Here is a 27429-nt window from a genome sequence, read left to right on the forward strand (position 1 = left end):
GTGGGATTTGTGCACGGAGTCCCAAAATATGGCTTGCACACAAACTTGCACGGGTAAACTTTTTCGTTAGAAGGATTGAAAGCAATCCGAGTTGCGAAAATGATTTAAGGACAGTCTTTGTTTTAAAGTTGTTTTAAGCGAATAACTATACTCACATGTGTGTAAGTTATTCCGTGGATATGAAACTGTCCATTAAAGGGCCACATCGCGCTTTCCTTAATATCAATGTGACTACACATATTTCCGATAATATTTATTAAACAGCAACAAAAACGAACAACAATAACATTTAAATAATTATTTAACATTGAATACGGATATGCATATACGAGCCGCGTCATGCGAAAATGGATCTTGTGTTATTTGAGGTCAGAGTAGCTCCAGACAAGCCTGCGCAGTCTGGTCAGGAGCTTCACTGTCCGCTCATGAGACCACAAAAGATTGCATTACTTTATAAAAAACATACTTTTGATTAAACACATATGTACATGTGTTGATATCTTGAGGAGTATTGAATTAAAATAATTAAATGTTAGTATCATGATGAAAACATGGATTATTTTATGATGTTAATTCATTTGTTTGTTATAAAGTACATAACAAGAATCACACGTAAATAATATATATTGCATTTATATTGCACTGGTCTGACTCACGTAAAATTTTCATTTCTCAATTTTTCAACATCTGTTTTGTTAACCAAACTTTCTCATATTAATCAACTTTACTTTGCATTTAAACTTTAACTTCTTAGACATAATCGCAAGTCACCTCACGGTAACTTAACACATTTTGACAAATACGACATCGAGTCTGAATTCTCATTTTGGTTGTGTGTTTATGGGGTCAGTTTTTATTTTATTTTTCATGCAAAATCCTTTATACATGAAATAAATTAAAATTATTAATGCACTATGTGGTTTTATATCTTGCTATAAAGGTTGACATTTAATTTTCGTTAGTAATTTACCCTTGAAATTCGTGTACTAAATAACGGTAAGTAATATCAAGTTAGCTTCAAGATACGTTAAACACCGAGAAATTGAATTTTCCACTTCCAGTAAAGCAGTACATCATTAAAAATCTATCACACGATGACCATTTTTTACAAATCCGTCAGCGTTACTACCATGGACACTGATTCGGCTAGAGGTCTCGTAGTGTCGACATCATTTCCTTTTTTTATTTGAAAGGGGTTTACACAATCGCCTGAAAGGATATTTTCTTATAAGAAGACTTTTAACCGCCGTTTCTTCGTTTGCACTCATTTCCAGCGTCTTCAGAAGCACTCGGGGTTCAACAGTTGGAAAAAATACCATCAATCTCGCCAGGGCTTTTGGAACACCCATGGACAGCGTGTTCACCCCAATGTTTTCAATTTTACGTTGGTATTCGGCCTGTATAGAAGCGCGTCGTCGCTCCAAATATGCTTTCTGCAACTCCGCCTCCCGTTGGATTCCTGCAAATCTTCCAAGCAAATATGCGTTCGTCTGTACGTCTCGATTTCTTCGACAAGTCTTGACAAAAAGCAGACATAATCCCGCTAGTGTAGCCATTCCAATCAGAATGTAATACCAATGCGACGAAAACCATTCTTTCACCTTTTCAGCTTCGTCCCTGCTAAACATGTCATACAGCCTTTTGATTGTGCTTTCTGGATCAAGTGAAACACATTCGCCGTTCTTGTCACAAAATCCATTTCGGTCATTACAAGAAATTCCCTTAGAACGGTAAATATATTCGCCCGAGTCTTTCTGAGCAGGTTTACAGTGCATATCAGCATCCAAACAGCACTCAAAGCAAGAAAGGTCACCACTGCACACACATGACGCATAACCAGTTGCGGTACAAACGCTTCCCATGCATTTCCCATCCAGGCATGCTTTTCTTCCATTGTCACATAACGTTCCGTTACTTACATGCTTCTCAGACGGGCAATTTGACGAGTTTGTTGTACATATTGCGGGCAACGTGCATTCAGTCGAATCCTGGCAAACGTACATTTCACCGGTGGAACGATACCGGCAACTTGATGAACAACACACAGACGCAAGCGGTGAGCACTGGTTCCCGGTCGACCTTTTAATGGTACATGGTCGATCTGCTCCTTTCGCGTCGCTGGGTGTGCAGCAGTGATCCAGTAGGTGGCACATCTCTGAAGATCCACAGTCACATTCCTCCCCTGCCTCAATTTCGCCGTTCCCACAAATCGACGCTGCCCTGTCTGTAAGACACGTTCCTTTCGTTTCCAATACGGGGTAGATGTAGCTGATGCTACATGGTGAAAATACGAAATTGTTCGGCTTATTGGCATCTGAAGTGTAAGGATACATCAAGTAGTTTCCGTAAGCGCTGTTTGGAACGCAAGATGGGTTTTGCGAATCGTCATGCGGGCTGCCAAAATTATGCCCGATTTCGTGTGCAAATGTTAAAGCAGTCAAGAAAGACGGTAGTATCCTTCCTGCGTTAACATTCGTTACAAGGTTAGTGTTAGTCCATATTCTTTTCCCTTTGTAGAAAATCGGCCGCTGACAAATTCCCCCCGGTGATCCATGTAAGTTGGAGCTTGCCATCCAGGCTAAACCAACTACACCGCCGTCAAAATCCCTGCTAGTGAATACCGATGCTAAGCAAAAATTATCAAAGTTATACTCCGAAAATGTCTCAAGATAACGTGTAACATCCTCCGTTTTTGCCATGTGGTAAGTTTCATTTTGATACACAGTGATTTTCTTTATCGAAACCCCAACTGTGTCGCCCATCCCATCGCCGTCAAAGTCTGTACTTCGGAAAATAAGATCGGCTTGTTCAGTCATATAAACAATTTCTGCAATTGTCTTTGTAACACTGGTTTTACCGGTTTGTAAATAAAATGTATGATCAGCGATAATATGCAATAGGCATTCTGTTTTGAATGAACTTCTTTTCATACGACGCTTAGAAATTGGCAGAGATCCAGTTGCGTGTAAATCGTACAGAAAAGAGGAATTCGGCGGAAACGTTGCAACCGAATGATTCAATTTAAGGCTTACGTCATTAGAACTGTAAAATATTGAGTCAAATGTCATACGGGAAGAAGAAACGTTTTTTGGTTGTGGAGGTGACCTTTCGATAAAGTATCTTGACCTTGGTTCAACCACGAATGAATTATGTTTAGTTTGTATGGTTATGTCAATATTGCCCTCAAACAGCCTTACCACGGCAGAGCATTTGGAAGGCTCTGTACAAACGGCTCTATACATGTGTACTTCATTATTCCATGCATTAACAATATTCACCGAGCTACCATCCACATCTACCTCGATATCGTCGTGCAGCACATATCCATGAGTAAACTTCAACGCAAACTTTTGTCCATGGTTTACTGTAAATGTTATTATGCCAAAAACACTCGCCTTTCTGTAAAGTTCAACATCGACAGAAATATTCTGGTAAAATTTCAAAAAATCTTCAGGTCGGAAACCATCCATATGTAAGTGGCTAGATGAATGTGTGTGTGTGTAAGTCGCTAATACACATATAAGAACGTTCAGATAGAAAACGTTCAGATAGAAACAATTATCTGGCATCTTTTACTTCAAAATTGGCTACCAATACAGGTTCTGACGATTTTTTTAAAACTTTCCCGCGCATGAAACTTTGGTTTTAAAAACCGAATCTTTCAAGAATCGAACATGATTATTAAAAACAGAAAATAAACATCAAATCAGTTTTCATTTCGTACTAGATCTTGTATAATTCTAATTATTTTTTCCATTTCTTCATTTTGTGGATATGATCTTGTGGGAGCTATTTTACCCAAACACCGACTGAAACCAGTCGTACAATCGGGATCTGGAAACGCTTGACTTTCAAAACAGAAACAAAATGTCGACGTTTGTTTACAACATTTGTTCTCGGCACACATTGTGTGTTAATCATAATGAATTTAAGAATGTGCTTGAATTAAAACATTTTATAACACAACAACAGGTACGTTTTCTACCGCAACATTTATATTTTGACAGTGTTTTTTTTTCGTTTTCAATGCAATATAATTTCGCGAGTACACTGTAGTGTATTAATAATAGCGAAATCAATCTGGATCGGGATGAGGACGTCGGAGATACCATTCCTGGCTTTTATTCGACGGTGGGGTCGCGCGATATGACACTATTGATGTTAAATACACTGTCTTTTGACATGTCTATTGTTGAAGATAGTGATGCAGCAATACGCCAAAAAGCGTATTGCGATATATTGTCAGTTCAAAAACCTGTATTGCAATATAATGCAATATATTGCTTACTTTTACCAAAATTATAACTTGCCAATTACCCGATCATCCCGTATATTACAGTTTTAAAGCAAATTCTGGTTAATGTTTAATATAAAAATGCTCTAGAATAACACAAAACACAAACATTCACCAATTGTCTTAAATATCGAATACATTTTGGCATTTGTTACTATTTAAAGATGTGATGAAATAACTTCCAATTGAGCATTTTTTTCCCCACTGAACACGCGTAAATCGCCTGATGTGATGTTCCCGTTTTATACAACACAAATACACCCACACTTTGCACGCGACGTTCTACATGTCTGTATAATTTTCGTGCGCTTTTTATTGAGAAAAAGAATAAAGCACTTTTTTATTGTCGCGTTAGCATTACATTTCGGAAGCGTGTTTCCGAAATTCGGATAACAAATTTAATAATGCTCATTTCAGAATCGAACGAAACATTTAGTTGTGCGTAATTAATTCAACGATTATTCGTTTAAAAGCATAGAATGAATGCTCCCATGTAACAACGATACTCTGTATAATAGACTTTTTAGAATGCCATTTTTACGTAACAATTTATTTTTACAAAATACCGCTTTGTTTTGTTTACCTTGATATCATTATTTTGGATGGCTTTTCTGAACCAAATGTAGATGCATGTTTGTAAAATTTTCGTACCGGTATGACGAAAATCGTATCGAAATACAATATGCGGATTGCGATATATACCGGTATATTGTTGCAGCACTAGTTGAAGAGTTTACAATCTGCTCACTCAGGCTTTTTCCGCTCCATTTTGGGAAAACGCCACACTGGAATTTTGGGAATTTCGCGTCGTGAAAACCCCCATTTGGGGAAAAAATTAATCGCAAAATCGGCTCAAATGGGATAAATTATCACATGTTAACAGTGTTTCTAATATTTCAAAGAAGGCGTTAACTGGTAAATAATGACTATTTTGATAACTTATTATTAAAATTTGACAAAATATTATGAACATAAGTGCAGGTTTTTTTTAATCTGAATTTGGGGAAAAGGCCTGGCCTTTTTTGAGGTGAAAAAAATCAGGCGAAGTGCCAGATTTTGAGGAAAATAAGGAAAGTCTTAAATAATCATTAACATATTTTACAGTTTTTAAAACAAATTCAAGGCATCAGATAATTTAATTATGCAATACTTTCTATTTTCTACACTGGATAAGGTTAACTTATATATTTTAAGGTTAAAAAAAAATTATATTATATTTTATTTTTTTTTGGAATTGGTAACTTTTTTTCAATTGGGAAAAAACAACCAGATTTGCATTGGGAATGGGGCCGAATTTCGGACCCGTAGCATAGGGCGGAAAAAGCCTGTCACTTAAACTGAGTTCTTACTTGAGGTCGCGGTAGTGTTGTGGATGAGGTGTCCGCCTAGCGATCGGTAGTTCGTGGGTTCGCTCCCTACTTGGGGAGCTTTCTCATTATCTCCTCTATAGACACCAAGGGTTCTTCCCAGGAAACGGACTCGACAGTGTCCGTATCTGCCTGTAATACTCGAAAGAGCGGTTGGCAGTTAACAGAGATAGATATAGTTTATTCAAAGATGCATAAATACACAAATATTGTGAACATCCATTCTTACCAATAGAAAGTATCTGAAATTCTCACCCCAAATACAAGATGATCTGGATCACAAAACATCAATTGGGCATTGGCTGATCTCCCTCTGTTATATATTGCGATATCAATCGCTATGGCAGCGTGTCAGGCTGTTAGCCCGTTTTATTCCAATAGACAAAATTGCATTTCTACATAAAATAGAATTGAAAACATGTGAAACATTAAAAAGTTCCCATATTTGTAGTAGTGTTGATACATTAAAAGTGATTTAAAAATAAAACAATGGATTTGGATAATTCAATTACATCTAACAAAGTATTTTATGATTTTGTACTTTTAATTTTAATGATTATAAAGTGTTATATCAAATTTAGTATTTCCTTAATTAGTGGACTTTTCGTGTGGAAAAAAAGGCTAATGAATTAATTTTCCCAATTTCATGAAAATGCCTATAAAATTCCCAATTCCAAAACCATGGGCTATCTTCCCAAAAAGTGAGAAAAAAAACCTGATATGTAATAATAGTATTTAAGGCCAAGTTACTTTTTTACAAGTACACCTTTCAATAAACTATTCCCCTTAAACTTATTTATTTCTTTTTGGAAATCAGTATTTAGGTATTAAAATCTTTAGTCTAAACTATGTGCTTTCAACTTAAACATTTTCGCAGGTGATAATTAACAATACTTTGAGAGATTTCTGGCCAAGTTATCTGCCTTTGCCTATAACTGTATTGTTTCTCTATAAATACCGGTACCAGGGCCCTGGATTTGCACTTTTTACTGCCGGCCCGAATATCGGCGGGTTCCCCCATGAAAAAAGTATACTTTTTCCCCTATTTTGTGGAAAAAATTCCCCCTGGAAAAAACAAACGAAAAACCCGTAACCCTGAACATATATTGTTAGTGTTTTCTAGTCTCATCGATACAGCTTTAGACGGGAAATATAACGTTTCACGCACCTGCCTGATTTATACATCTACACCGTTTCCGAATACCGGTAATGAAATGTCACACAATGCTAACTCATACCGAAAAAAGCTTAGGAAAAAAGGTTTAAGGTCCAGCATGAAGCAAAAAACAATTGAAAACATTATCAGTGTTAGTAATCTGCTGTTGACCTGCTCATATTAATGATGAACTGTTGGATAAGTCTATTACTCACTCTCGTTCTCAGAAAAATGGAAAGTTTTAATTTTCAGAACGAAAGAGAGAAATAGCCTTATCCAACAGTTCATCACTAAGAATGAATATGGTAGGGAAGTCAATTCTTGAGTACATAGCTGACAAAGAAATTTAAGAAATTTATCTTTGAAGAAGTATGTACTACATTGTTACATGTGATTGTCGAAAATAGTTTTCGTTTGTTTTATTAATAAAGTAATATCTTTATTTTTCATCAGTATTTTATTTTATTCACACTACTCAATACAGTCATGTTCTTATCCAATAGTTCATATTTAAAGAAACATATTGGCTGACAAGTTATCCCCACGCTTTTCGGAGAAAAAGTGGGGATCTGTCCGTCCGTCCGTCCTGGCCACCTGCTCCTTTTACACTATTAGCACTAGAACCTTAAAACTTACACACATGGTAGCTATGAGCATATGTGCGACGGTGAACTATTTGGAATTTTGATCTGATCCCTGGGGGTTGGGGTGGGGCTGGGTCAGAGATTTTTACTCATTTTTTTAGGTTATTTTACTATAATTTCTTCATTTCTACACCGATTGTCTTCAAATTAATACTGAACCTCTCTTATGACAATACGGTCAATCTCAACTATGCATGGCCCCATAACCAACCCTGGGGCGCCCCGCCCACATAGGCCACACCCACCCAAAATTGCCTTTTACTATAATTTCTTCATTTCTACACCGATTCACTTCAAATTGATACTGAACCTCTCTTATGACAATACAGTCAATCTCAGCTATGCATGGCCCCATAACCGACCCTGGGGCGCCCTGCCCACATAGGCCATGCCCACCCAAAATTGCCTTTTATTATAATTTCTTCATTTCTACACCGATTCACTTCAAATTGTTACTGAACCTCTCTTATGACAATACGGTTAATCTCAACTATGCATGGCCCCATTACCAACCCTGGGGCGCCCCGCCCACATAGGCCACGCCCACCCAAAATTGACTTTTACTTTAATTTCTTCATTTATACACCGATTCACTTCAAATTGATACTGAACCTCTTTTATGACAATCCGGTCAATCTCAACTATGCATGGCCCCATAACCAACCCTGGGGCGCCCCGCCCACATAGGCCACGCCCACCCAAAATTGCCTTTTACTATAATTTCTTCATTTCTACACCGATTTACTTCAAATTGATACTTAATCTCTCTTATGACAATACGGTCAATCTTAACTATGTATGGCCCCATTACCAACCCTGGGGTGCCACGCCCACCCAAAATTGCCTTTTACTATAATTTCTTCATTTCTACACCGATTCACTTCTAATTTATACTAAACTTCTCTTATGACAGTCAATCTCAAGTTTGCATGGCCCCATTACCAACCCTGGGGCGCCCCTCGGTCGAACATGCGGCGTGGGGATACGCGTCTGCCTCTGTATGTGTGTAAAATAGGAGAGAAATACTGCTGGAACAACAGACGTTTCACCTCTTTATTATATTGACATTCACTTTATAATACATCATTACTGATAGTCTAATATAAGTGTCAAATATACTTAATTATAAAACTAAGAGAGACTAAGTAAAAAAATCCCCCATAAAAGGTAATCGGCGCAAAAATTCCCCCTCATGAGGGATGTGGGTGGCTTCCACTGGCGGAGAGAGGGCCCTGGGTACATTGGAGTTAGGTATCATTTTAAAGGTAATATAAAAATGAACACGGCTACGAAAGCCTTTTGATTTATATTCATAGGCGAATTTTTGTACAATTTCTGGCAATGCATGTTTTCTTATTGGAAAGTACATATCCAACTTTGTCTAAATCTGTATTGTTTCTTTATAAGTATTTCTGATTGATATATCTTTTTATTCTCCCCCAAAGTTTATTTTGGGGGGAGCATAAAGTCGCCGCTTCGTCTGTCCGTCCGTCCGTGTGTCCATCTGTCCGTGCACAATTTTTGTCCGGGCTATTTCTCAGCAACTACTGAACTAGTGACCGGAATTCAATGAAACTTTATGGGAAGCTTCACTACCAAGAGGAGATGTACATATTATCAGCAGGTTCTGGTTGGATGATTTTTCACAGAGTTATGGCCTTTTGAAATTTTCCATTAACTGTACATATACATGTAGTGCAATTTTTGTCAGGGCTATTTCTCAGCAACTAATGACCGGAATTCAATGAAACTTTATGGGAAGCTTCACTACCAAGAGGAGATGTGCATATTATCAGCGGGTTCTGGTCTGAAGATTTTTCACAGAGTTATGGCCCTTTGAAATTTTCTATAAAAAAATTATTGTCCCAACTACTGTGCCCTCAAGACGTTTCCTTTTATCTGAATATATAGTGCAATATTGTGACAAAAAAAACTTTGGGGAGCATCACCCGTCTCCGACGGTTTCTTGTTAAAGGTTGTATAAAAGTGTACACGGTTACGAAAACTTTTAGATTTTAACATAAATAGTCTCTGAGGTGTTCAAAAGCTAATCTTTGTAACATTTCAGGCCGAAGCAGATTTTTATATTGAAAAATACATATCTGCCTTTGCCCTCAACTGTACTTTTTCTAAATTAACATTTCTTGTGTTAATAATAAAGGTTATATAAAAATCTATAGCCGATAATAAATTAAGCGATTTAAACTGTAGTTGTTCAGAAGATATTCAGTGGAGAAACCTTGAAAGATTTCAGGCTGTGGTATATTTTTTTTATTGAAAAGTTCGTATCTGCCATTGCAATGATGTTCTCTATATTTCCTCAACTGATATATTCCTTTATTAAATGTTCTTTATTAAGGGCAAATTTTAGATTGAACTATAAAACAGAAAACAAATATATTGATTTTTCCTTCACTTATTACCAATAAATAATATTAGCAAAACAATAAACATTTTAAATACACATCTGCCGATCTGTGATAGAGGCGCAAACGCATTCTCCAAGGGAGGCCATGTCCCTTTGTGGATTAAGAGCATTTACTGGTATGCCTGACACCACATGCCTGCACATGTGAAGATAAGATTATCAGGATAAGATGACGTGAGCCATTTCTCATGTGACTGAAATCTTGTCGCCAGGCGAATTTTTGTGAAACCCGATAACGCTTATATTTGTTTTTTTTGATAGATCTTTGGTTTATTCCATTAAAGCACATATTTAACAAAGAAAGAGTTTTTAAAGACCAGAGGACAAAAAATTCCACTCGTATTGAAAGCTTAATCTTTAAACAAGTATACTTCTGAAAAGCTCTTCCTGCAGGACAGGTAAAAAAATCTGTATTTTCTGACCAGAATCTTTTTAATTGAATTAAATCCTTTTTGAAGAGTAAATACATACCGAAAAAAGATTTCAAACATTGTTTTTATTCACTTTAAATAGTCTTTAATTTTCTGTATAATCTGAAATGCACAACTTAATCCAGTTTGCTCCAGATGTTTGTGCCTTCATTGTTCATCACATTCACGATTGTTGTATAGTCTTTCAGATCCTTAGATACATTTTCTGTGACGGCTCTGTGAGTCCATATTCCCCCCTTTCATAAAAACAACCGCAGTTTTCCCCAGCTGATTAATGCGCATCCCTAAACAGACATTGTTCGTAACAAAATAAGGAAAGCCATGAATAAACTTCAAAAACACATAAAATTTACTATTATTTACATTTTTATGCTCCCGGTAGGGTGTCATATAGCAGTTGAACTGTCTGTCAGTGACTCAGTCAGTCAGTATGTCAGTATGTGTGTCAGTCTGTCCGTCCGTCCGAAAAAAACGTTGGCCATAACTTTTTCATTATTGAAGATAGAAACTTGATATTGGGCATGCATGTGCATCTCACGGAGCTGCACATTTTGAGTGGTGAAAGGTCAAGGTCATCCTTCAAGGTCAAATGTCAAATATATGGCATCTGTCTGTCCAAAAACTTTAACATTGGCCATAACTTTTTCAATATTGAAGATAGCAACTTGATATTTGGCATGCATGTGTATCTTGTTAAGCTGCACATTTTGAGTGGTGGAAGTTCAAGGTCAAGGTCATTAATGCGGCGTTCTCATGAAGCTGCACATTGTGAGTGGTGGAAGTTCAACGTCAAGGTCATCCATCAAGGTCAAGGTCATCTTTAAAGGTTAAAGGTAAAAAAAATTTAAAAAAATTTCAAAGCGGCGTTTTATGAAGCTGCACATTGTGAGTGGTGGAAGTTCAAGATCAAGGTCATCCTTCAAGGTCAAGGTCAGTGTGTTTTTTTTCACCTATAGGGAAATGGTGGCGGGGCCCGTCCAAAGGGGAAAAACGCGTCGTTTTTTAGGAAAAGGGGAAAATAAAAAATTTACTCTTTTATATGTAATGATATTTATTATATGAATGCACATGTATGCATGAATGTAATATTCACAGCTGAATGTCTTTGTCCTTTTTCTTAAATATATATCAATGATTTTTTCAACATTAGTTTCAGTCAGTTCAGCCTTCATGCACAGTCTTAGTTTTCCTAGCCATTTTGAGTCTAATTGGGATTTTTTAAATCGATAAAATGGAAAATGTGAGCATTTTTTATCAATAAAATGGACCAAATTGGATTGTTTTTATCAACGAATATTGACACAATATAGATACATCAGGTCTTTCCCTGGCCATTTTGGGAAAAAAATGCAATTCATGTGAAATTAACTGATTTGGGAAAAACTAACTTAATATAACTCTTTATAATAATTCAAAATCATATTAATTATAGTTATAGTTATATACTTTATTTGTTGTTTATGAAATAAATTTGAGATATATCAGGGCTCAACATTAACCAAAAAAACCAACTTGCCCTACCAGGCCAGTACTTCCAAAATCTACTTGCACTGAATGTAAAGCAACTTGCCCAAACATGAAATATCACATCAACTGTAAACCTCATATTGTTTAATAAACCAAAACGATACACCACAAAACCTTATTTATTTTTGAACTTTTAACAAAATGATTACAGCAATTAAAGTCTAAATTAAATGCTCTTTGTTCTTTTTTGCACTTTTCCGGACGGACAACTAGATTATAAAATAACTTGCCCAGACCCAACTTTTACTTGCCAGGGGCAATAGGACAACCATTTATGTTGAGCCCTGTACATTTATCATAAGACAGTTATTTTAAAAAAAAAAAAAACATTTTTTTTTTTTTTTTACTTTTGGAGGGGATTTTTTCTACAAAATGGGGGGAAAATATATACTGTTTTTTTAGGGGAATGGGGCCGAATATCGGCCCCGAAATTGCCATAAAAAAACACTGAAGGTCACCCTTCAAGGTCAAAGGTAAAAAAATATAAAAAATTTCAAAGCGGTGTTCTCATGAAGCTGCACATTGTGAGTGGTGGAAGATCAAGGTCAAGGTCATCCTTCAAGGTCAAAGGTCAATTTTTTTTTTTTTAATTCAAAGCGGTGTTCTCATGAAGCTGCACATTGTGAGTTTGTGGAAGTTCAAGGTCAAGGTCATCCTTCAAGGTCAAAGGTCAAAAAAAAATATATAAAAAAATTCAAAGCGGCGTTCTCATGAAGCTGCACATTTTGAGTGGTGGAAGTTCAAGGTCAAGATCATTGTTCAAGGTCAAAGGTAATTTTTTATATTTTTTTCAAAGCAGCGCAATAGGGGGCATTGTGTTTCTGATGAACACATCTCTTGTTATGTTGTAATTTGGAACATTGTAAATATTTGAAAATTGTTATTGACCTAGGCCTCATCACAAATCACGATGTGCAAAAGATTGGTGTACAGTCACTGAGTACTGTACTGGATCCTTACCAATAGCGTCACTATGTAGTTATGGCTGAAATATTTTCAATTTTTTTGTGCGGTCTTGTGTTGTGGGGAGAAGCTGGAGTACCAACTGGGCCTGTAACACATTATTATGCAATAAGAATGTTTTATAGTTTTGAAAATTGTGGGTTGTTGATGTCAATATCCCAACTGAAGGAGGTATTTTTCCCCTAAAAGTTTCAGAAAAGGCCTGTGTAACCATCTATAGGTCCCATTAATACATAATTAGTATTTTTACCTTGATTTTAGATTGGTTTAGCAGACTGTTTCTTAACATGCAATGGTGCAATTGTTGCTGATGATGAGCCAGTCAGAGAAAATGTTGTCTATCAGACATGCTTCAGAATACCAGGCGGAAAGGGAGGTCAGTTGTTTGAACTTTAAAGTTTGTAGGTTTATAATAATTTTCATTTAAAAGAAACTTTATGAGAAGCTTCACTACCAACAGGAGATGTGCATATTATCAGCCGGTTATGGTCGGATGATTTTTTACAGAGTTATGGCCCTTTGAAATTTTCTATAAACTGTACATATACTGCAATTCTTGTCCGAGCTATTTCTCCACAACTACTGACTGGAATTCAATGAAGCTTTATGGGAAGCTTAACTACCTTGAGGAGATGCGCATGTTATTTGTGGGTTATGGTCAGATGATTTTTCACAGAGTTATGGCCCTTTGAAATTTTCTATAAACTGTACATATAGTGCAATTCTTGTGCAGGCTATTTCTCCCCAACTACTGACTGGAATTCAATGAAGCTTTATGGGAAGCTTAACTACCTTGAGGAGATGCGCATGTTATTTGTGGGTTCTGGTTAGATGATTTATTTAGAGAGTTATGGCCCTTTTAAATTTTGAAGTTGCTAAACCATCCATCCTATTATATTGTCCAAAGTTATGCCCCTCAAGACGTTTCCTTTTATCTGAATATATAGTGCAATATTGTGACAAAAAAAAACTTTGGGGAGCATCACCTGTCTACGACGGTTTCTTGTTTTTATTTATTTTTTTATTAAACCTTTAATTTTATTAGTTAACCTGATCCAGTGTAGAAAATAGAAAATATTGCATAATTTAAATATCTGTTGCCTTGAATTTGTTTTAAAAACATTAAAATATGTTTAATTGTCAATAGATTTTTTAAGACTTTCCTTATTTTTCCCCCAAATCCGACTTTTGCACGATTTCTTCCCTTCAAAAAAGGCCAGGCCCTTTCTGCAAAATCAGATAAAAAACCCTGAAGTTTTTATCTTAATAAATACCACTTGAAATAACTCATGTCAATTACAAAGAAATGATTTGGTCTCTGTTTGCCCATTTTCCACATTATTTCCTTGCTGACAGGTTTTGGTTCCATGTTACGTGCTATTGGTGCCCAGATTGAGAAGACGACCAATCACGAGGCTTGCAGGGATCTCAGTGGACGTAGAATGAGGGATGTGAACAACGAAAAAGAGTAAGATTTTAACATATAAAATTCATAGCCTTCATGTAATGGAATTAAAATAAGCTTACTTCTTTCTTCTTTATGGACAGATTTTTGTTTTAAAAATGAAAATTGTAGGTAATATTGACGGTATTAAATACGGAACTTTGAACAAACAAATATTGATGAATAGTTCAATAAAGCATTCATGTATGGACTTTTTATGTCCCCCACCACTATAGTGGGGGACATATTGTTTTTGCGCTGTCTGTTGGTTTGTTTGTTTGTGTCAAACTTTAACATTGCCATAACTTTTGCAATATTGAAGATAGCAACTTCATATTTGGCATACACGTGTATCTCATGGCGCTGCACATTTTGAGTGGTGAAAGGTTAAGGTCATCCTTCAAGATCAAATATATGGCTTCAAAGCAGCGCAGTAGGGGACATTGTGTTTCTGACAAGCACATCTCTTGTTTACAATTAAAATGCAAGATTTCAATGTACTCTTCTTCATCAACAATAAATGAATATTGTTATATAGAAGATATCAAGCGATGAACTCAAATGTTTACTCCAATCTGTTTTTTTTTTTAAATAATACACATTTTAGAAAGAAGTCACAGCAATTTGAAAACATCAATATACTTATCGTGATAGTCAGGACTTAAATTCGAAGCAGCCATATATTTACCCATACACCCCTATTAAACTTCAAAAAGGACTGATGGTAAACAAACTTGAAATTTATTGCTCTTCGTCAAATGTAAAATGCACAGGACTTCTATTCTATTTTTAAAACATCACAATAATATAAGAAACTCTGAAAGATTAATCAAAATTAAAGTCACAGAAGTCAAATTTGCAGTTTTCAAACATTAATTAAAGCCCTGTATAAATAATATGGCAATTAAGTTAATATTTTAAAACTACTCTTAACTTGCATTTCTGTTGATATATTACCATCTTGTGAAATAACAAAGTTAAAAATACTATCATCACCATTGTTTATTAGGCACAAAATTGCTGGTGAATTATTATACATTTGTGACCTCAAGGGTTTTCTTTCTATTTTAAAAAGGCCTTAAAACAGACCCGATCCCAAACCAAAATTAAAAATAAATAAATAAAGAAGTGTCTAATCATTATTATATCTCAATTTTATTTAATAAACATCTAACAAAGTATATAATTATAATTCATATGATTTTGTTCTCCTAATTTGAATTATTATAAAGAGTTATATTAAATTAGTTTTTTTGCAAATCAGTGGACTCGACTTAGCGCCAATTGATTTTTTTCCAAAAATGGCTAGGAAATGGCCTGATGTGTCAATATTTGTTGATAAAAAATCCCAATTTGGGCCATTATGTTGATTAAAACTTCCCAAAATTGCCATGTCATCGATTTATAAAATCCCAATTTGACCAGACTCCTTTTTCCAAAAATGGCTAGGAAAACCGCTGGACCTATTATCTCTGCCCACTCCTTTTTGTTTATTATTGTTTACAAGTGAAATTTAAAGGTATCATTCCTGAAAAAAAAGTGTGTTAATTATCCTATCACAAACTGTTGTCAAAATTTTGAGCAGCTTGAAGGACTGGCTGGCCAAGCAGGCAGACCGAGAACGAGAGAAGGAGGAGAAGCGCCAGGAGAGGTTGGCACGACGACGGGCCCTGCCGAACCACAAGTTTGAGGACCCCACGTACGAGCAGCAGCGCTCGCAGCTGGCGGAGAACCTTGACGATGCCTTACAGACTGGTGGGTGGCAATGTAGAGATTTAGGGGGTTCGGGTTTTAATTGTTTTATGAAATTAAATACCTTGATTGGTTTACAATTGAATTAGCAATGATTTTGTCCATCCTATTTTTATGCCCCTTTTCGAAGAAAAGGGGGCATATAGTGATCGGACTGTCCGTCTGCCTGTCTGTTCGTCTGTCTGTCCGTCTTTCCATCACACTTTGCGTTTAGGTTTCGAAAAATGCTCATAACTTTTATGTCCCTTGAGATATAACCTTCATATTTGGTATGCATGTGTATATGGACAAGGCCTTTCCATACGCACAAAAATGTTAACCCCTGTGACCTTGACCTTGAAGTTAGGGTCCACGTTTAGGTTTTGAAATCTGCATTTAGGTTTTAAAAAAGGCTAATAACTTCTATGTCCCTTGAGATATAACCTTCATATTTGGTATGCATGTGTATATGGACAAGGCCTTTCCATACGCACAACAATTTTGACCCCTGTGACCTTGACCTTGAAGTTAGGGTCCGTGTTTAGGTTTCGAAATCTGCATTTAGGTTTTGAAAAATGCTCATAACTTCTATGTCCCTTGAGATATAACCTTCATATTTGGTATGAATGTGTATATACGGACAAGGCCTTTCCATGCACACACATATTTTGACCCCTGTGACCTTGACCTTGAACTAAGGGTCCGCGTTTAGATTTCGAAATCTGCGTTTAGGTTTCGAAAAAAGCTCATAACTTCTATCAAGCGTTTATAGGGGGCATAAGTCATCCTATGGTGACAGCTCTTGTTTGTTTTGCTCGTTTGCTCGATACCAATGACAATAATTATCTGAATTTGATGAAACTTAATATGCAGCAACTCTATGGAATGGACATGTTCATTGCTATCAGGTTGTTCTGAAAGAAATGATTTTCAGGAAGTTATTTCCAATTTATTATTTATATGTAATTTTTAAATGGATTTTTTATTTGCGATGTTTCAGGAACATTGATCGGAAAGCAATTTATTGTGGTATCTTGCTAATAAATTTGAAAATTTGCTTCTAGTGTCTGGTCATTCTTCATCAGTGATTTGCAAGGGTAATATTGACAAATGCATGATAATTTGTTTCTTTGTGTGAACTTGGACAATTATGATCTAATTAAAAAAAACTTAAAGCATCATGGGCTTGACCTGCACAAATTGTCATATAATTCAATGCCAGTACATCAGTTACTCATACATCAACAAAGCGTCTCAGTGTGGATCATCCCTCGGTTTCATTAATATTCTTGTATGAAATTGAAGCCCTTTGTTTGTTGAAAGTAATGTGGCTAATTACTATGAAATAAGAAAATTGCAACAGTTGATAAAAAACAACACAAGAGCATTGTCTGGGCATGAATGACCCAATATTATGTGTTAGCGAACTCAATTTTGATTGTCCAGCTACCATGTGGGCTTCAATAACAATAAGGTGAAGTGATATCTCATGTTCTGGTGCAGACTGGTTTTTGTTTATAGTTCAAATTGCAAACATTTTCGTTGAAACAAAGAGAAAAATATAGAAAACCAGTCTGGATTTAAATGGTGGATGTTTTCAATGAAATTTTACGAGATTTTAGCATTTTCGCAAATCAGATTTTTCTTGAGCCAAATTCTCAATATTTTTGCAAATGGCTCAAATGAGGAACGACAGAGCGTGCCCTGAAGGGGGGATATTTAATAATATTTAATTTTAACAAGAAAGAAAATGACTATTGAATTATGTTTATGTTTGTAAACTGATCATTTTTGGCCGAAGGGGGGGGGGGGGGTTTCTTTAAAATACAAAAAAATATTTTCAAACCAAAATTAATTATTTTGGGACCTGAAGTTGTGAAAAAGGAAAAATGACTACCAACAAACATTTATACTGTAAACACATTTAGCCTAGAAATTGCTTTAAATATCTGAGCAAATATCCTTAACATCACTGTAGGTTTAAAAAAGCTGGTTCCTAAGCCAGGGACTTCATGCACTGTCACCTTAGAGACAGAGCTGGGAACCAAACGGAAAAACAGCAGTCTGGACGCAGGGCCCAGCAAAAAGAAGAAAGATGTAGAATGGTAGTAGAAAGGTTTCTTTGCCTATTTGTTATTAAGTATTGCATTTGAAGTTTTTTATAATATGATTATTAGTCCCCTTCCGGTTTCACTGGAGGGGACTTATGGTTTTGTATCCGTCCGTCCGTCCGTCAGTCAGTCACACTTTTCTGGATCCTGCGATAGCTTTAAAAGTTCTAAATATTTTTTCATTAAAATTTGAAATATGGATAGATGGCAATATGGACATTATGCACGTCATTTCATTTTGTTCCTACGTCAAAAATTCTGGTTGCTATGGCAACAAATAGACTAGAAATACTGCTGAAAATGGTGTTTTTTTCTGGATCCTGCGATAACTTTTAAAGTTCGTAATATTTTTTCATCAAACTTGAAACATAGATAGATGGCAATATGGACATTATGCACGTCATTTCATTTTGTTCCTACGTCAAAAATTCTGGTTGCTATGGCAACAAATAGACTAGAAATACTGCTGAAAATGGTGTTATTTTCTGGCACCTGCAATAACTTTAAAAGTTCTTAATATTTTTTCCTGAAACTTGAAATATGGATAGATGGCAATATGGACATTATGCACGTCATTCCATTTTGTTCCTACGTCAAAAATTCTGGTTGCTATGGCAACAAATAGACTAGAAATACTGCTGAAAATGGTGTTTTTTTCTGGATCCTGCAATAACTTTCAAAGTTCTTAATATTTTTTCATGAAACTTGAAATATGGATAGATGGCAATATGGACATTATGCACGTCATTTATTTTTGTTCCTACGTCAAAAATTCTGGTTGCTATGGCAACAAATAGACTAGAAATACTGCTGAAAATGGTGTTTTTTTCTGGATCCTGCGATAGCTTTAAAAGTTCTAAATATTTTTTCAGTAAAATTTGAAATATGGATAGATGGCAATATGGACATTATGCACGTCATTTCATTTTGTTCCTACGTCAAAAATTCTGGTTGCTATGGCAACAAATAGACTAGAAATACTGCTGAAAATGGTGTTTTTTTCTGGATCCTGCGATAACTTTTAAAGTTCGTAATATTTTTTCATCAAACTTGAAACATAGATAGATGGAAATATGGACATTATGCACGTCATTTCATTTTGTTTCTACGTCAACAATTCTGGTTGCTATGGCAACAAATAGACTAGAAATACTGCTGAAAATGGTGTTATTTTCTGGCACCTGCAATAACTTTAAAAGTTCATAATATTTTTTCCTGAAACTTGAAATATGGATAGATGGCAATATGGACATTATGCACGTCATTCCATTTTGTTCCTACGTCAAAAATTCTGGTTGCTATGGCAACAAATAGACTAGAAATACTGCTGAAAATGGTGTTTTTTTCTGGATCCTGCAATAACTTTCAAAGTTCTTAATATTTTTTCCTGAAACTTGAAATATGGATAGATGGCAATATGGACATTATGCACGTCATTTATTTTTGTTCCTACGTCAAAAATTCTGGTTGCTATGGCAACAAATAGACTAGAAATACTGCTGAAAATGGTGTTTTTTTCTGGATCCTGCGATAACTTTGAAAGTTCTTATTTTTTTTTCATGAAACTTGAAATATGGATAGATGGCAATATGGACATAATGCACGTCATTTCATTTTGTTCCTACATAAAAAATTATGGTTGCTATGGCAACAAATAGACTAGAAATACTGCTGAAAATGGTGTTTTTTTCTGGATCCTGCGATAACTTTAAAAGTTCTTAATATTTTTTCATCAAACTTGAAACATGGATAGATGGCAATATGGACATCATGCACGTCATTTCATTTTGTTCCTACGTCAAAAATTTTGGTTGCTATGGCAACAAATAGACTAGAAATACTGCTGAAAATGGTGTTTTTTCCTGGATCCTGCGATAACTTTAAAAGTTCTAAATATTTTTTCATGAAACTTGAAATATGGATAGATGGCAATATGGACATTATGCACGTCATTTCATTTTGTTCCTACGTCAAAAATTCTGGTTGCTATGGCAACAAATAGACTAGAAATACTGCTGAAAATGGTGTGTTTTTCTGGATACTGCGATAACTTTAAAAATTCTTAATATTTTTTCATGAAACTTGAAACATGGATAAATGGCAATATGGACATTATGCACGTCATTTTATTTTGTTCCTACGTCAAAAATTCTGGTTGCTATGGCAACAAATAGACTAGAAATACTGCTGAAAATGGTGTTTTTTTTTGGATCCTGCGATAACTTTAAAAGTTCTTAATATTTTTTTATGAAACTTGAAATATGGATAGACGCAATATGGACATTATGCATGTCATTTCATTTTGTTCCTACGTCAAAAATTCTGGTTGCTATGGCAACAAATAGACTAGAAATACTGCTGAAAATGGTGTGTTTTTCTGGATACTGCGATAACTTTAAAAATTCTTAATATTTTTTCATGAAACTTGAAATATGGATAGACGCAATATGGACATTATGCACGTCATTTCATTTTGTTCCTACGTCAAAAATTCTGGTTGCTATGGCAACAAATAAAAAAATATTCTGACAATGGTGGAATTTCTGACAATGGTGGAGCCGGTAGGGGACTTTAATTGCTTGGCAATAGTCTTGTTACAACTTGCTACATATTACAACATGCAATGTCATTCTGGTATTTGTAGCTCTAGATCCAAAGATGTTTAATATTTGTTGCAGTAGATTAATTATTTTGAACATGTGAGAGACGGAGACCAGTTACTGTATTTGTTTGTTTTTGTCCCCTACCAGTGAAACCGGAGGGGACTTGTGGTTTACGCTCCGTCTGTCTGTTTGTCCATCACACTTTTCTGGATCTGGCGATACCTTTAAAAGTTCTTCATATTTTTTCATGAAACTTGAAACTTGGATAGATGGCAATATGGAGATTATGCATGTCATTTCATTTTGTTCCTACGTCAAAAATTCTGGTTGCTATGGCAACAAATAGACTAGAAATACTGCTGAAAATGGTGTTTTTTTCTGGATCTTGCGATAACTTTAAAAGTTCTTAATATTTTTTCATCAAACTTGAAACATGGATAGATGGCAATATGGACATCATGCACGTCATTTCATTTTGTTCCTACGTCAAAAATTCTGGTTGCTATGGCAACAAATAGACTAGAAATACTGCTGAAAATGGTGTTTTTTCCTGGATCCTGCGATAACTTACAAAGTTCTAAATATTTTTTCATGAAACTTGAAATATGGATAGATGGCAATATGGACATTATGCACGTCATTTCATTTTGTTCCTACGTCAAAAATTCTGGTTGCTATGGCAACAAATAGACTAGAAATACTGCTGAAAATGGTGTTTTTTTCTGGATACTGCGATAACTTTTAAAATTCTTAATATTTTTTCATGAAACTTGAAATATGGATAAATGGCAATATGGACATTATGCACGTCATTTTATTTTGTTCCTACGTCAAAAATTCTGGTTGCTATGGCAACAAATAGACTAGAAATACTGCTGAAAATGGTGTTTTTTTTTGGATCCTGCGATAACTTTAAAAGTTCTTAATATTTTTTTATGAAACTTGAAATATGGATAGACGCAATATGGACATTATGCATGTCATTTCATTTTGTTCCTACGTCAAAAATTCTGGTTGCTATGGCAACAAATAAAAAAATATTCTGACAATGGTGGAATTTCTGACAATGGTGGAGCCGGTAGGGGACTTTAATTGCTTGGCAATAGTCTTGTTACAACTTGCTACATATTACAACATGCAATGTCATTCTGGTATTTGTAGCTCTAGATCCAAAGATGTTTAATATTTGTTGCAGTAGATTAATTATTTTGAACATGTGAGAGACGGAGACCAGTTACTGTATTTGTTTGTTTTTGTCCCCTACCAGTGAAACTGGAGGGGACTTGTGGTTTACGCTCCGTCTGTCTGTTTGTCCATCACACTTTTCTGGATCTGGCGATACCTTTAAAAGTTCTTCATATTTTTTCATGAAACTTGAAACTTGGATAGATGGCAATATGGAGATTATGCATGTGTTTTCATTTTGTTCCTACGTCAAAAATTCTGGTTGCTATGGCAACAAATAGACTAGAAATACTGCTGAAAATGGTGTTTTTTTCTGGATCTTGCGATAACTTTAAAAATTCTTAATATTTTTTCATGAAACTTTAAACATGGATAAATGGCAATATGGACATTATGCGTATCATTTCATTTTGTTCCTACGTCAAAAATTCTGGTTGCTATGGCAACAAATAGACTAGAAATACTGCTGAAAATGGTGGTTTTCTGGATCCTGCGATAACTTTAAAAGTTCTTCATATTTTTTCATGAAACTTCAAATATGGATAGATGGCAATATGGAGATTATGCACGTCATTTCATTTTGTTCCTACGTCAAGAATTCTGGTTGTTATTGCAACAAATAAAATATATAAAAAATTGTACTGACAATGGTGGAGTTTCACTGGTAGGGGACAATATTGCTTGCTCTTGTTTATAAGTAACATTTTGCCAGTAATTTCCCGCATAATTCATCTGGAATGACAGTGCTTCCTGAATGCTGAACACAATTGCAGGTTGGGTATCAATGTTGACATCAGTGACCTGGACAGTGGAGAAGATGACCAGTCTGAAGATTCAAAAGGGGAGGCAACTGGTGGACCAAACAGTGAAGATTCATCAGGGGCACGTAATTCTGACAGTAATCAGGCAGGGGATAATTCAAATGATGGCAAAACAGAATTGGGGAGGGAAGACCAGGAGGAACCTTGTGCTGAGAAAACAGATGTTCAAGAGAACAAGAGTAAAATGTTCATTTCAGAGGAATGTACTGGAGTACAGGTAGGTTTGGTAATTTTGTATCACAACATTTGTGACTAATGGCTTGATATTAATGTTGTTGTAAAAAAGCCCTATGACGTCATGTATTGTTACTGGTAAACTGTATTAACTGTTAATAGAATTGTAAGTTAACTACCTGTAGGAATTAATTTGTTTGTTGTTTTTTATTGTCCAACAAAGTGTAGGAATAGCTCGCCGTATTAAACTTGCAGTGATCGTTCTTTGTCATGTGAAGATGTGCACGAGCTATTTTTACATATTATGTTAACAATTTGTAACTTTGTTCCCAAATTTCCACTAACAAGTTGTTCATCTTGAAACGACATCAGAACATGAGGCCTCTGCAAGATATTCATCACTTCTGTGTTAATTAATCTGTCTCGATGTGTTATTTAGAACATGCAAAATTCATCATGGAAATACAAAAATTTTAAACTGGCTTTGATTGTCTCATAGTTGCAATGATCCAACTCCCAGCCATTGATCCTCCTGGTCACTTCTCTATGTATTTACTCATAAAAGCTCAAAGCATTCATGAAGAAATAATTGTTTGTTTTGCCCCCTCCGAAACGCAGAGTGTTATAGGATTGGCTTCCATCTGTCTGTCAGTCCGTCCGTCAGTCTGTCACAAAAATTAGCTTTATCTCAGAAACTATATAAGATATCAATATGAAACTTCATAGGTGTATAGATATTAATGAGAAGAAGTGCCATGCACAAGAACCATAACCCCACATTTTCTTTACTAAGAGTTATTGCCCTTTGTTGTTGTTTTATTTGATATAACTTTTCAGGGCTATATCTCAGATATCATGCAAGCTTTCAACTTGAAACTTCATAGGTGTATAGATATCAATGAGGAGAATTGCAATACATAAAAACAATTACCCAACACTTCAATTTTTATGCCCCTGGATTGATTTATCGGGGGTATATTGTTTTTGGCTTGTCTGTCTGTCATTGTATGTGTGTGTCTGTCCCAAAACTTCAACCTTGGTCATAACTTTTGCAATATTGATGATAGCAACTTGATATTTGGCATGCATGTGTATCTCATGGAGCTGCACATTTTGAGTGGTGAAAGGTCAAGGTCATCCTTCAAGGTAAAATATATGGCTTCAAAGCAGCGCAGTAGGGGACATTGTGTTTCACAAACACAGCTCTTGTTTTTTTATGCATACACCGTTTATCAAGGAATTCGCACCCTTCCATAAACAAAATTTATTTGGGGGAGGATATCAATTCAACCAACTGGCTTGTTATCCCCGCCGAACTCCAAATCTATTCAATGGATTTACTTTAAACTTAGAATACAAATGATGGCAACTAGGAGAAGTGCAGTGACCAAGAACCATAACTCTATCTACCTTAGTTTTTGAATTATCTCCCCTTTTATAGAACTTTAAAGTAAATTTTTGTCCGGAGCATAACTCTTAATATACTAAAGGGATTTACTTGAAACTTGAAATATAAACAGATGGCAACTAGGAGAAGTGCAGTGACCAAGAACCACAACTCTATCTACCTTAGTGTTTGAATTATCTCCCCTTTTATATAATTTTAAAGTAAATTTTTGTCCGGAGCATACATCTAAATCTACTGAAAGGATTTACTTGAAACTTGAAATATAAACAGATGGCAACTAGGAGAAGTGCAGTGACCAAGAACCACAACTCTTTCTACCTTAGTTTTTAAATTATCTCTCCTATATAATTTTAAAGTAAATTTTTGTCCAGAGCATAACTCTAAATCTACTGAAGGGATTTACTTGAAACTTGAAATATAAACAGATGGCAAGTAGGAAAAGTGCAGTGACTAAGAACCATAACTCTATCTACCTTAGTTTTTTAATTATCTCCCCTTTTATATAACTAAAGTAAATTTTGTCCGGAGCATAACTCTAAATCTACTAAAGGGATTTACTTGAAACTTGAAATATAAACATATTGCAACTAGGAGAAGTGCAGTGACCAAGAACCATAACTATCTACCTTAGTTTTTGAATTATCTCCCCTTTTATATAATTTTAAAGTAAATTTTTGTCCGGAGCATAACTCTAAATCTACTGAAGGAATTTACTTGAAACTTGAACAGATGGCAAGTAGGAGAAGTGCAGTGACTAAGAACCATAACTCTATCTACCTTAGTGTTTGAATGATATCCCTTTATTTAATTTCAAAGTAAATTTTTGTCTGGAGCATAATGAATTATCTCCCTTTATTTGTTTTTACAAATATTATTCTGCTCTCTAAAACAAATGTCATACAAGCAAACACATTTCGGCGGGGATTTGGCACTACTGTGACAAGCTCTTGTTTAGTTTAAAGTTTGTGTTACTATATTTTAGAAACCAACTGAAATAGTAACCCTGGAGTTAGCTTGTAGTGCTGAACACCTGCAGAGGAATGGCCTGGAATGGCTGAAACAGGAACTGATGGAGAGGGGGCTTAAGTGTGGAGGGACCCTTGAGGAGCGGGCACACAGGCTGTTCTCTGTTAAGGGTCTCTCTCGCGACCAGATTGATCCAGCTTTGTTTGCAAAGGCATCGAAAACTGCGAAGAATAAGAACAATAAGAATTGTTAAAACTGACATTTAAGCATTTTTGTGATGAATGTATGAAACTAGTTGAGTGACTGACAATGAATAAATGAAAAAGAGATGAAGATATGATATGGGCTGGCCTTTTTTCATTTGTGCAGACAGAAAAAAGACAATTGAAAGATATTTACACACATTTCATTTTCCTCAACTTTTACAGTTCTGCTTACTGGTACTTAACATGAAACATTGTATAAAAGTTGTTTGCAATTTTTAGAGAATTATATTTTCTAAGTATATCTTCTAAGTACATCCCACATGTTCCTGTAAATAAAAAAAAATAAAAAATGGATGCTGTAAATACTATGGTGAATGTATTATGTTACATTACTATAAATTGAAGTTGTTCATGCTCTCCAAAATACACAGTCATGTTTGTTTTATTTGTATAAAATGTGAGGATTTAATAAATGTTTTCATTGTTTTAAAGTAACATTACTATTAAAAAACCAACGAACATTTCGTACAATTGTTCGTAAAATAAACTTAACCAATTAAAAATCAGTGTTCCTTATGGCAATTGCCGAAATTTCAACGTCAGATGTGGTCTGGTAAAATAGATGTTTGTAGATACAAAATGCTCGTATTTATTATTGATTTGAATATCTATTCATACGACACATGAACACTAAAATGGTGTCCGTGTGTCGTATGAACAGATATATTCGCGGGAATTAATTGTGGCCACAAATAAATAAAAACAAGCATTTTGTATCTACAAAAATCTAAGTAATCATACCACATCTAGCGTTGACATTTTGGCTACTGCTATAAGGAACACTGATTGTTAAGGTGTTAACTTTATTTTACGAAATACTTAACGAAATTTTCGTTGATTTTGAGCGTTAATAGAGACTTTAATATTTTAGCATGTGATTTTTAGAGCTTATGTGATCAGTCTTGTGCGTTGTCAACCTTCGCCTTTCTGTTGTTGCCACTCTAGAGGCCACATTTTTCATTCAGTCTTAATAAAACTTGGTCAGAACGTTTACCTTGACAATATCAAGACCAAATTTCAAATTTTGGTCATGTGTGTCAAAAAGGTAATTCATGGGGTCAGATTTTAGGAAACCCTTGTTAACACTCTAATAACCACATGTATAGCTCAATCTTAATGAAACTGACTTATCTCCACAAATTATGACCAATACTCAATCTGGGTCACTGCTCACAGATGTCCAAAAATTATGTCACTTTCAAGTATAAGAAAAAACAATGTTACCACGCTAGAATCAACCTTTATGACTTGATTAAACATATTGAGAATGTTTATCTTTACAATATCTATGCCAAGTTCTAAACTTACGCATATTTGTCCAAACACTAGGACATTAGGTCAAATCTTACAAAAAACATGTAACCACTCTAGAAGCTACATTTATGATTTATTCTTGATGAAACTTTGTCAAATGCCTCTCCCTGCTAGAACTATGTCACCAGGTCAAATATATTGCCACTATAGAATCAACATGTATGACTCAATTATGATGAACCATGGTCAAGATAATGTCTTGACAGTATGAAGGCCATGTAGTGCCCGTTCAAACACTAGCATACCGGGTCAAGTCTTATAGATTGGTTTACCATGAACTCACATGAGCACTTTAGTGGCATCATGACCCTCTCATTTATGTGTTCTTATGTGCATCATTTACTATTGACTGTTTGTTGTGTTCTGACACAGAAAGATTTTAAACTGTTTGATATTATTAGCTATTTCGTAAGATGGATTGCTTTCAACATAAAAATATGGATATACCGCATTATGTATTAATTATCCTTCTCTGTGTGTAAACTTTTTGCTGGTATGTAAATTATATGAAAGAGTATTTGCATTGAGGAGAAGTTAACTGAATAACAATTGTTGAAGTAAAATGAAATAAATGATAAAAAGGTATTTAAAAAGGT

General features: G+C 35.2%; 2 protein-coding genes across 2 annotated transcripts; one reads left to right on the forward strand and one right to left on the reverse strand.

The window, feature by feature from the left end:
* Positions 1 to 240: 240 nt before the first annotated feature.
* Positions 241 to 3817, reverse strand: LOC127871710 (disintegrin and metalloproteinase domain-containing protein 10-like). The gene has a single exon (XM_052414849.1). It carries the CDS (start codon positions 3567 to 3569, stop codon positions 1170 to 1172), a length of 2400 nt encoding a protein of 799 aa, XP_052270809.1. The 5' UTR covers positions 3570 to 3817; the 3' UTR covers positions 241 to 1169.
* LOC127871714 (replication stress response regulator SDE2-like) lies at positions 3808 to 27429 on the forward strand. The gene is made up of 7 exons (XM_052414857.1): positions 3808 to 3972; positions 13072 to 13186; positions 14167 to 14278; positions 15840 to 16009; positions 17964 to 18090; positions 22658 to 22922; positions 25270 to 27429. The coding sequence occupies exons 1-7, from the start codon at positions 3868 to 3870 to the stop codon at positions 25504 to 25506; spliced, it is 1131 nt and encodes a 376-aa protein (XP_052270817.1). The 5' UTR covers positions 3808 to 3867; the 3' UTR covers positions 25507 to 27429.

The sequence above is a fragment of the Dreissena polymorpha genome, chromosome 3 (genome assembly GCF_020536995.1).
Source record: "Dreissena polymorpha isolate Duluth1 chromosome 3, UMN_Dpol_1.0, whole genome shotgun sequence".
Lineage (NCBI taxonomy): Eukaryota > Metazoa > Mollusca > Bivalvia > Myida > Dreissenidae > Dreissena > Dreissena polymorpha.

Bases quoted from the DNA above. Each gene is read 5' to 3' on its own strand.
- LOC127871714 (XM_052414857.1), top strand. From the start codon at position 3,868: ATGTCGACGTTTGTTTACAACATTTGTTCTCGGCACACATTGTGTGTT. The intron at 3,973-13,071 runs GTACGTTTTCTA...CCTTGATTTTAG, and splicing joins ATTTTATAACACAACAACAG to ATTGGTTTAGCAGACTGTTT. The intron at 18,091-22,657 runs GTAGTAGAAAGG...ACACAATTGCAG, and splicing joins AAGAAGAAAGATGTAGAATG to GTTGGGTATCAATGTTGACA.
- LOC127871710 (XM_052414849.1), bottom strand. From the start codon at position 3,569: ATGCCAGATAATTGTTTCTATCTGAACGTTTTCTATCTGAACGTTCTT.